The sequence below is a fragment of the Anolis sagrei genome, chromosome 1 (assembly GCF_037176765.1).
Source record: "Anolis sagrei isolate rAnoSag1 chromosome 1, rAnoSag1.mat, whole genome shotgun sequence".
Lineage (NCBI taxonomy): Eukaryota > Metazoa > Chordata > Lepidosauria > Squamata > Dactyloidae > Anolis > Anolis sagrei.
Window position 1 is genome coordinate 259,341,604 of NC_090021.1, and position 10,682 is coordinate 259,352,285.

Here is a 10,682-nt window from a genome sequence, read left to right on the forward strand (position 1 = left end):
AAGTCTGGTCTTTGGAGTCATAAATCAATGCTCAAATCAGCAGACCTGCACTAGTTCTCATATCTATTCTTCCCACATAAAACTCCTTTCTTTTCTGTGGCCTACACAGCGATCTCAATGGTCCAAATTTTATCTTTTTAAAATCAGAGCTTTTGAGCTTTTTAATTGGAATGTTCTTATTAAAGACAATTTATAATTTAGTTTAGAATCTTTATTCCAATAATTAATAGATTAATACAGGTTGAGTATCCCTTATCTGGAATTTAGAAATGCAAAATACTTCAACATCTGAAATCCTCTAGGTGAGTGGGTCCAATAGTGATATCTTTGCTTTCTTATGGTTCAGTGTACACAAACTTTGCATCCTGGACAATATTATTGAAAAAAAATTAGGCCAGACCTGCACAACAAATGGCCCGTGGGCTACTTGTAGTCTGCCAAAGGATTCTCGACCTCTTAAAGAGGCTGCTACTCTCACCACTTCCCCTGTTGCCAGCCCTTCCAGTTGCTTGACATCACACTCTGACTCTCCCAAGCTACCTTGTATAGATGCCACCCCTTCAAGCCTCAGGGGCTCCAGGCGTCCATCCAGCCACTGCTTGAAAGCTCAGGGCACCACAGGCTACCACAATCCCTGGTTACCAGGTGCTATTCTACACACATACATGGTTTGTAGCCTGATGAAACCTATCAGAAATCCTGGAGGTGTGAGGAATGGTAGAAGAGCTGGTCATTCATTTCCTAGGGCACATTAAGGGTGCATCTACAATGCACCTGCAGATAGATTCTATAGTAGAATGGATGCAATTTGACACCACTTTAACTCCAATGTCTCAATGCTATGGATTCTTAGTAGTAGTAGCTTGGTGAGATGCTAAAAACCTGTGTTTGAAAAAGTTTAGCCTAGTTTAATTTTGGCCCCTCCCTACTACAGTGCTGTGCATGTCTGTTGTAGGCAGTTACCTTCAGATGATGCATGTAAGGTGCAGAATCTAGAAGGCTTGGGTCTCACTCAGTGCTGGATTTAGGACAAATGAGGCCATGTGCTAGTTCAGTTAGGAGGGTCCTTCCTTGGGTCCTGAAGGAGGTTGGCCCAGCAGGCCTCCACTGACTGCTTCGTGTCACACTCCCATAGACTATCAACTCTATCATTATGCCTGGAATGGCTCAGAAACTGTCAATATTTGTTTTAGCAGAAAGGGGTCCCTGTACTTCTACACCACTAAACACAATGGCAAATCTGGGACTGGTCCCACCACGTGGATCCAAAATAGGTCTTCACGGCCACTTATGAACCCACTGTTTTGTCTCTACTCTTGGACGACAGTCATACCTGGAAAGGAGTGATCACCCATGAAGATATGCAAGTGTTCGGGGGGGGGGGGGGGGAGCCCTGGAACATGAAACACTTTTGGTCACAAGCATTTCAGACAAAAGAGGCACAGTGTTGCTGGGAGTTTTCCAGGCTGTATGGCCATGTTCCAGAAGCATTTTCTCCTGATGTTTTGTCCACATCTATGGCAGGCATCCTCAGAGGTTGAAGACTCTATTGGAAACTAGGCAAGTGAGGTATATATATCTGTGGAATGATGTCCAGGGTGGGAGAAAGGACTCTTGTCCGCTTGAGGCAGATGTGAATGTCTAAAATCAGGACAGTTAATAAAGAACAACACTAAAAAAGCAGGGGAATTCCATGCAAAAATCAATCAAGGCCACCTAACACCTCCCAACAAAGGATTTCCCTAGGCAGCAACTAGACAGTCTTTGAAGCTACAAGGTCATTAAAATGCTAATCAAGGTGGCCAATTGCAACCGTCACAATTTCCTCAAGCAGACAAGAGTTCTTTCTCATCCTGGACATTCCACAGATATATAAACCTCACTTGCCTGGTGCCCCTGGTGGGTTTAACCCTTGTCCTGGCAGGACTGCTGACCAATAGGTCACTGGTTTGAATCCAGGGAGAGCAGGCTGAGCCCCCTCTGCAGATGGCCAATTCTCTCACACCTGAAGTGACTTGCAGTTTCTCAAGTGGCTCCTGACACACACACACAAACCTCTTGCCTAGTTTCCACCAGACCCCTCAACACCAGGACAGAATGCTTCTGGAACATGGCCATACAGCCCAGAGAACTCTCAGAAACCCAGTGATTCTAGCCATGAAAGCCTTGAGGCCTCATCACACTAGACTAGAGAATGAATCCACTTCATGGACTGGGCTGTGGCACAGCTAGTTAGTAGCCAGCTGCATTAAATCATTACTGACCAAGAGGTCATGAGTTTGAAGCCAGCCTAGGGTGAGAAGGGCGGAATATATGGGCCGGAGGTTAAGCACAGCTGGGAAAACATCAGTAATTATAAGATCTATCAACCAAAAGGTTGCAAGTTCGAAGCCCTGGGTTGGTGTGAGCTGCCAACTGTTAGCCTAGCTCATTGTTTACCTAAGCAATTTGAAAACAGCTTTAGCTGTGATTAGAGAAATTAGGTACCGCTAAAAGTGGGGGAGGTGTTTTATGATGCCATAAAGAAATAAGATCAGAAAATGCTGGGCGACCAAAAGAAGGAAGTCCTAATGGCTCTTCGTCATAGAGGATAGAGCAACAGCATCCCCTGGGCTTGAGCTCAACCTCCATGGCACCTCCTTCTGTTCTGTGTATTGTCTATACAAAGTGGCATTGAATGTTTGCCGTGTATGTGTACTGTGATCTGCCCTGAGTCCCCTTTGGGGTGAGAAGGGTGGAATATAAAGGAAGTGTTGTTGTTCATTCGTTTAGTCACTTCCGACTCTTTGTGACCTCATGAACCAGCCCACGCCAGAGCTCCCTGTCAGCCATCACCACCCCCAGCTCTCTCAAGGTCAAGCCAGTCACTTCAAGGATGCCATCTATCCATCTTGCCCTTGGTTGGCCCCTCTTCCTTTTTCCTTCCATTTTCCCCAGCATCACTGTCTTCTCTAAGCTTTCCTTTCTTCTCATGATGTGGCCAAAGTACTTCATCTTTGTCTCTACTATCCGTCCCTCCAATGAGCAGTCAGGCTTTTTTTTCTGAAGTATGGACTGGCTTGATCTTCTCTTGGTCCAAGGCACTCTCAGAATTTTCCTCCAACACCACAGTTCAAAAGCATCTATCTTCCTTCGCTCAGCCTTCCCTATGGTCTAGCTCTCACATCCATAGGTGACTATGGGGAATACCATTGCTTTAACTATGTGGATCTTCATTGTCAGTGAGAAGTCTCTACTCTTCACTATTTTATTGGTCATTGCTCTCCTCCCAAGAAGTAAGCGTCTTCTGATTTTCTGGCCACAGTCTGCATCTGCAGTAATCTTTGCACCTAGAAATACAAAGTTTGTCACTGCCTCCATGTTTTCCCTCTCTATTTCCCACTTGTCAATCATTCTTGTTGCCACAATCTTGGTTTTTTTGATGTTTAGCTGCAAACCGGCTTTTGTGCTTTCTTCTTTCATCTTGATTAGAGGCTCCTCAGCTCCTCCTCGCTTTCGGCCATCAAAGTGGTATCAGCTGCATATCTAAGGTTTGTTTGTTTGTTAACTGTTTTTATCTGAAATATGTGGCCTGCCCATTGTCATCACTACCATGTTTGTGTTTATTGGAATGTTTATTTTATTTTAATGTCATTTTGATAATGTTGTTGTTGTTTGTTTTATATGCTTTGATTTTATTGCTTTATTGATTTTATTGCCCCATGTAAGCCGCTCCGAGTCCCATTGGGGAGATGGTGGCGGGGTAGAAATAAAGTTTTGATTGATTGATTGATTGATAAGGTTGCTAATGTTTTTTCCAGCAATTTTAACCCCAGCCTTGCATTTGTCAAGCCCTGCACATCGCATGACGTATTCTGCATGAAAGGTGAATAGGTTGGGTGAGAGTATACAATCTTGCTGTTCGCCTTTATTATTATTATTATTATTAATAATAATAATAATATAAATACTGTAAATAAGCAATAAATAAATAAATAAATAAATACGGTTGCCGCGTCCTGCAGAACTCTGTGGTTTGTAGTTTAGGAAGGAGCCTTTAACAGCCTCACTAAACTACAACCCGCAGAATTCTGCAGGAGGCAGAAACCGGATTTGAAGTGGATCCATTCTCTAATGCAGGGGTCCTCAAACTAAGGCCCAGGGGCTGGATGTGGCCCTCCAAGGTCTTTTACCCGGCCTTTGTTCAGGGTCAACGACTTGAAAGCACACAACAACAACAACAATCCTATCTCATCAGCCAAAAGTAGGCCTACATTTCCCATTGAAATACTAATAATTTTATATTTGTTGAAATTGTTCTTCATTTTAATTATTGTATTGTTTTAAGTATTTTTTGCACTACAAATAAGATATGTGCAGCGTGCATAGGAATTCATTCATTTTTTTTCCAAATTATAATCCGGCCCTCCAACAGTTTGAGGGACTGTGACCTGGCCCTATGTTTAAACAGTTTGTGGACCCCTGCTCTAGTGTGATGAGAGGACCAGACAAAGGGGGCACAATCTGTACGTGGGGCGGTGCTGGGGTTGGGGAGGAAAAGGGTGGCAGGTGCTGAGGAGGCGGCTGACCGCTAGGGGCCGATGGAGAGCTAGCAAACCTGCGGAATCAATCAGACCGAGCCCCGCCGTTCTGTCCATCAGCGGATGCGTAAACACAACTGCGACTTGGGCAGGCGACTCCTTCTCCCGAGCGAAGGTGTATCGGGGAAAGGGAGGGAGGGAGGGAGAGAGAGAGGGAGAGGGCGACGAGCGGGCGAGAGAGAGAGAGAGAGAGAGAGAGAGAGAGAGAGAGAGAGGCCAGGCGCAACAGAGCGCGCAAAGCAGCGTAGGCGCAGGAGGCGGCACGGGAGCATCCTAAGAAGAGGAGGAGGAGGAGGAGGAGGAAGCAGCAGCAGGAGCAGCGCCTTCAAGGAGCGGCCCCCTCCCTCCGGCTCCCCGAACGGCCCCCTCCCTCCCTCCCTCCCACCCTGACCAAGATTATTCCGAGGAGAAGAGGAGGCACGCGCGGAAACAGAGCGGCAGCCACGACAATAACAACCAAAACAACAGCAACAACAAGTGGACGCGATTGCCTCGGGAGCGAAATCGGGCGAAGCGAGCCACCGCAAGGCAGCGGGGAAGGAGGAGGCAGGAGGGGACGGCCGCAAGGCAGCGCGCGGCGTGGGTCTGCGAGGCGCGTCTCCTCTTTTCCTGCCAGTAGCAACAGCCAGCTTTCCTCGGGGAGAGAGGAGCGGGGAGAGAGGAGGAGGAGGAGGAGGAGGAGGAGGGCGCCTTCCCCAAGGCCTTGGCTGGCAACAACTGCTTGGCAGAGGCGCGCGCGAGGGAGAGAGGCCGGTCCCCGGGCCACGAGCAGCTCCCGCCCATCTCGCCCAGTCCAGTCTGCTTCTGCGGGAGGCGGCGGCGGCGTTGGATGCCTTCTTTCCCTCAGGGATGGCTATGGGGTCAAGCACAGCGGGAAAGGCAAGACGAAGTGAGCTGCGGCGGGAGCGTGCCCGGAATGCCCCCTAGGACCAACCCTGGGGGTGGCCGTGCCCTGGCTTGCCTTCCCTTCCAGCCCGCGGCTCACACACCAAGGAGGCCCAGCCAAGCCGTCGCCCCTCTGCCTCGCTCCCCTCCTTCCTCCTCCTCCTCCTCCTCCTGAGCGCCGCACCTGTGAAAACAGGTTGCTCAGAACAGCCTCCCCTCCCTCTCTCCCCCCCCCCCCCCGCCCGTTCTTCTCTCGCTTTGCAGATCCTCAACGCTGCCTTTTCTCTGCCTACCGCGGTAAGTAGACAGGGATGGTCCTCCCTCGAAGCTTAGGGGCTATTTTAGATCTCGTTTTAAGGAGATTTTGTCTCTGAAGCATGCTTGTTTTTTTAAAGCCTCAATATGGGTAGTTCGCATGTGGGAGGCTCCGTTGCCTGGCTGCTTGATTCCTCATGCAGCACCACCTCTTCGCTCTAATATTGCCTCATGCTGCCCGTTTCTGTGCTTTTTCTCTCTCTCTCCTCCCTGGAGAAATGTGGTCATCCTTCCCAAAGACAGGTCTTGATTTGAGAAAGTGTATGATGAGCCTTCTCTCCCCACAGTGTGCTTACTGTCATCATGTTGATACATGTATTAAGGGCAGCGCTTTGTTCTAAAAGGATTCTGGGTGGCATTTGTCCATGTTTTTCTCTTGATTATATGTACGCATCCATTAATTTAAAGCCACGGTTGATCACTAACCTACAACCGTTTCCTACCAATCCAGGAGAGCCTTTTTAAATCCATTATACAGGCATAGAGAGCACAGTTGGGCTATTCCTGCAAATATCTCACTGTAAACACACACTGCAACAGAGGCAGACCAGATCTCTCTCTAGTGATAAAAAGCACTGTGTGTGAAACAGTGAATGCAGACAGAGAGCACAACAAGCTGTGCACCTCATTATGTTATAGTCATCACATCTATTCTGCATTCATGCTCATGTTGTTGTTCACAAGTAGATCTCTATATATATTATGTAATGCAGAGATACCTGCATTTCACAGTCTAGGTTTGTATTCAAAATCATCTCCCTAGATATTAAAAAACTCTGAGTGAGATGTGGGTGTGTGTATGCTTGCTTATTCTTCTAACTACATCTATATATAGTCAGATGAACATAGACACAGAAAGATTGTGTGTGCCGCATGTGGGTGCACAATGACAGGGAATGATGAGTAGTGCAAGTAGGCAAATCTGAGCCTTTGATGTGAATTACCTTAATCTGGATTATGATCAATCCTTTTCCCCATCCCCATTTTTTTGTTTTCCTGTATGTACCTCAGGTTACACATGACTGCTGCACAGGACTAACCGAAAGGTGCTCCATTCCTTTCTCTCCAATGGGAAACAAAGAACCAGTGTTTCAACCATCTCCTCCTCATCCACCTTCTCTCTCCATAATTGCTGTTCCAGCCAATGCTTTGCCCAGTTTGAAACACTGTTGAGAGACTGACGGATGTGGTTATGCTAAGACCTCCTCACTGTGTAAACAAAATGAAAACTGGAAGCTCCTTCAACTTTCTAAAGAAATTAATCAGCAATCTCATTTCTAAGCTGTTGTGAGAATACTGGCTGTTTTGCACGTGATTATGCGAGAACTCAAGAGCTTTTGTGAGGGGGAAAAACCTGTGCCCCATCTTCATTTGCTTAAGTGCATCGTTTGCATGATGCAAAACATTCAACACCATGAACTCAGAGCTATGGATTTTTCATAAAGCTCTGAAGAAAGACCTAGCCAATGTGTTTTCACAGATAAAAGGACACCATCCAGATATATTGTTTGGCTACTTCAGAAGATTCTGTACTGTACCTGTGAAAATATTCTTGAGGAATCTTTGTGTCAAAATCCTCTGGACCCTACCTAAGAAATGGAACTCTTGCCTCTGAGAAATCTATGGTGTGAAAACTCAAGTCTGCTGCTAGTCTGAGACAACACTTTTTCGAAAACATGGCTTTCCAAACTTTAGTGGTCTTGTCATTCTCATGCAAAGCACCCAGTGATAAAGGCTGAAAAAACAGACATCTTTTTTCCTTCTTAGTCTTCAAAAACAAGCACATACAACATGGAGGTTGCAATGGTAAGCGCAGAGAGCTCTGGGTGCAATAGCCACATGCCTTATGGATATGCAGCCCAAGCAAGAGCCAGAGAAAGAGAGCGACTGGCACAGTCCAGGGCAGCGGCGGCGGCAGCTGTAGCAGCAGCAACAGCAGCAGTAGAAACAGGTTCTGGAGGAGGAGGAGGGCCCCATCATCACTACCACCAGGAACAGGGGCGTGGGGCTTCCTCATCTTCCTGTGGTGGGAACACATCACACAGTGGGTATAGTCAAAATGGCAGAAGAAGAAAACATCGGAGGAAAAAGACTCACTGTCTTGGCAGCAGGGAGTTTGGTTCATCTTTCCCTTGCTCTGAATTGCTGCCTCTAAGTGGCTCTGAGGAAAAGATCCTTAAGGATTTGAGTGAGGAGGAGGAGGAGGAGGAGGAAGAAGAAGAAGAAGATGATGGAGAAGATGAAGAAGATGAGCGCAAGTTGTACTACAGCGATGAAGATGGTGAAGATGAGTTTTCCTTTACAGACCACCCTCCTGAAGATGGTGCTGGACCTGGAGGCTATACCTCTGTCCGCTACAGTGAGTATGAGTGCTGTGAACGGATTGTCATCAATGTATCTGGCCTGAGGTTTGAAACCCAGATGAAGACCCTGGCTCAGTTCCCTGAGACACTGCTGGGTGATCCTGCAAAGCGGGGCAGATATTTTGACCCACTCCGGAATGAGTATTTTTTTGATAGGAACCGTCCCAGTTTTGATGCAATTTTATATTACTATCAGTCTGGTGGGCGTCTGAAAAGACCAGTTAACGTGCCCTTTGACATTTTCAGCGAGGAAGTAAAATTCTATGAACTTGGGGAAGAGGCCATGCTCAAGTTCAGAGAAGATGAAGGGTTTGTCAAGGAGGAAGATGACAAAGTGTTGCCTGAAAATGAATTCAAGAAACAAGTATGGCTGCTCTTTGAGTATCCTGAGAGCTCTAGCCCAGCCCGAATCATTGCCATAGTCTCAGTTTTGGTCATTTTAATTTCTATTGTCATTTTTTGTCTTGAGACGCTGCCAGAGTTCAGAGATGAGAAAGAGCTCATTTTGACCCAAAACCTGGAGAATGTTAATGAGACCCTGCTGCAAAGTGGAGGTTACACCATCTTTAATGATCCCTTTTTCATTATTGAGACCGTCTGCATCATTTGGTTCTCTTTTGAGTTTACAGTGCGCTGCTTTGCCTGCCCCAGCAAAGCGACTTTCTTCAAGAACATCATGAACATCATAGACATTGTTTCCATTTTGCCTTACTTCATCACCCTGGGCACAGACTTGGCTCAGCAGCAGGGCAGTAATGGTCAGCAGGCCATGTCTTTTGCCATCCTGAGAATCATCCGTCTTGTTAGGGTGTTTCGCATCTTCAAGCTCTCTAGACATTCAAAGGGTTTGCAGATCCTGGGTCACACTCTCAGGGCCAGCATGAGGGAACTGGGACTCCTAATCTTCTTCCTATTTATTGGAGTCATTTTGTTTTCCAGTGCTGTTTATTTTGCAGAAGCTGATGAAGCTGCCACCCATTTTCAAAGCATCCCAGATGCCTTTTGGTGGGCTGTTGTGACCATGACTACGGTTGGTTATGGGGACATGAAGCCCATAACTGTAGGTGGGAAAATAGTTGGGTCCCTGTGTGCCATTGCAGGTGTGTTGACCATTGCTTTACCAGTGCCAGTGATTGTCTCCAACTTTAACTATTTTTACCACAGAGAGACTGATAATGAGGAACAGACCCAGCTGACGCAAAATGCAGTCAGTTGTCCATACCTTCCAACTATAATCAAGAAATTTCGAAGTTCTTCTTCTTCTTCCACAGAGGACAAATCAGAATATTTGGAGATGGAGGAAGGGGTTAAAGAGTCTCTCTGTGTGAAGGAAAAAAAGTGTCAGGTCACAGGAAATGGGAGTGAGACAGCAAAACAAAACTGTATAAATGCAAAATCTGTGGAAACAGATGTTTAATTTTGACTGTTTCCAAACCTATTTATGCATTAAAGAGTGCATTGGTTAAAAATGAAATATGCAAAATGGAGTCCAGTCAAGCATATAGAAATATGCCATTTGCTGGTTATATATGAATTACAAAGCATTAGTTGAACTTGTATTGCATATCAAGGAAGTGATATACCTTGCGAAGGGGGCTTTACCTGAAGTAATTTCAAAGTTTATATTTTTACTAGAATGCAGGAGTTTTGCACATGAGGGAGATAATTTTACTTTTAAGGAGGATGTGTTTAAACTATCCACCTCACACACTGCCCACTGGTAAAAGTTAGCATTTCAAGGTATTTACTATGTAAGAAAAAATGAAGTTCAGTAGCCATGTATTCATTTGTTAATGCTTTAAAACAGCTACCATAATTCAATCGATTCCATAGTCTTTGATTTCAAAATGCTAAGAATTATTGTGGGAAACTTTATGGAAAGTCCAAATTTAATCTTTAAATGCTTAAATATATTTTTTAAAACAACAAATGGATGTCCAATTGTTGAAGATGCTACAGAGCCCGCAGAAATGGTTTATTTTTGTATCAGTGTTTTGGAGATCTGGCAGCATTTGTTATATGGAAGAATTGAAGTAAGAAAATCATTTCACATGGTCTGGATGCAGTGGAAAAGTGACTGGATTGCTTTTTTGCACTACTTTATATGCTGGAGAAATTCTGACAGAGACTTCATACTGTGAATGTTTACTAATGTTCAATGACAATCATTGGAAGAGTGAATCCCACATCTTTATTTTTCATGTATTTATTCTTTGCGTGATACTGATTGGCTAAGTGGATAACTTTACATGAATTCCATGGTCTTTTAATTATGAATATCTGTTATCTGGAAAAAAAGGATTGTAAAGTAAAATTTTATAATCATCTTCCTTTCTAAATCAATCTTTTTTCAAACCATCAACTGAAGAAAAGATTACAAGTTAACACATTTGCTTTGCTTAATGGATAGAAACTTTATTCCTACTAGGGACTCGGTATGAATATTTGGTGGTGTGTGTATGTTTGGATTGGGATAGGAATAGGAGGGGATGGTGATCAGATATAGTAATAGCCATAGTAAATGCAATGTTATCCAGCA

The 10,682-nt window shown here is 45.1% G+C and overlaps 1 protein-coding gene across 1 annotated transcript; it reads left to right on the top strand.

Annotated features, from left to right (window-relative positions):
- Window positions 1-4,604: 4,604 nt before the first annotated feature.
- KCNA4 (potassium voltage-gated channel subfamily A member 4) lies at window positions 4,605-10,470 on the top strand. Its single transcript, XM_060766138.2, has 2 exons — window positions 4,605-5,762; window positions 6,792-10,470. The coding sequence occupies exon 2, from the start codon at window positions 7,572-7,574 to the stop codon at window positions 9,558-9,560; it is 1,989 nt and encodes a 662-aa protein (XP_060622121.2). The 5' UTR covers window positions 4,605-5,762; window positions 6,792-7,571; the 3' UTR covers window positions 9,561-10,470.
- The last annotated feature ends 212 nt before the right edge of the window (window positions 10,471-10,682 follow it).

What these genes read in the sequence shown, in the direction of transcription:
- KCNA4 (XM_060766138.2), top strand. Translation starts at nt 7,572, where the DNA reads ATGGAGGTTGCAATGGTAAGCGCAGAGAGCTCTGGGTGCAATAGCCAC.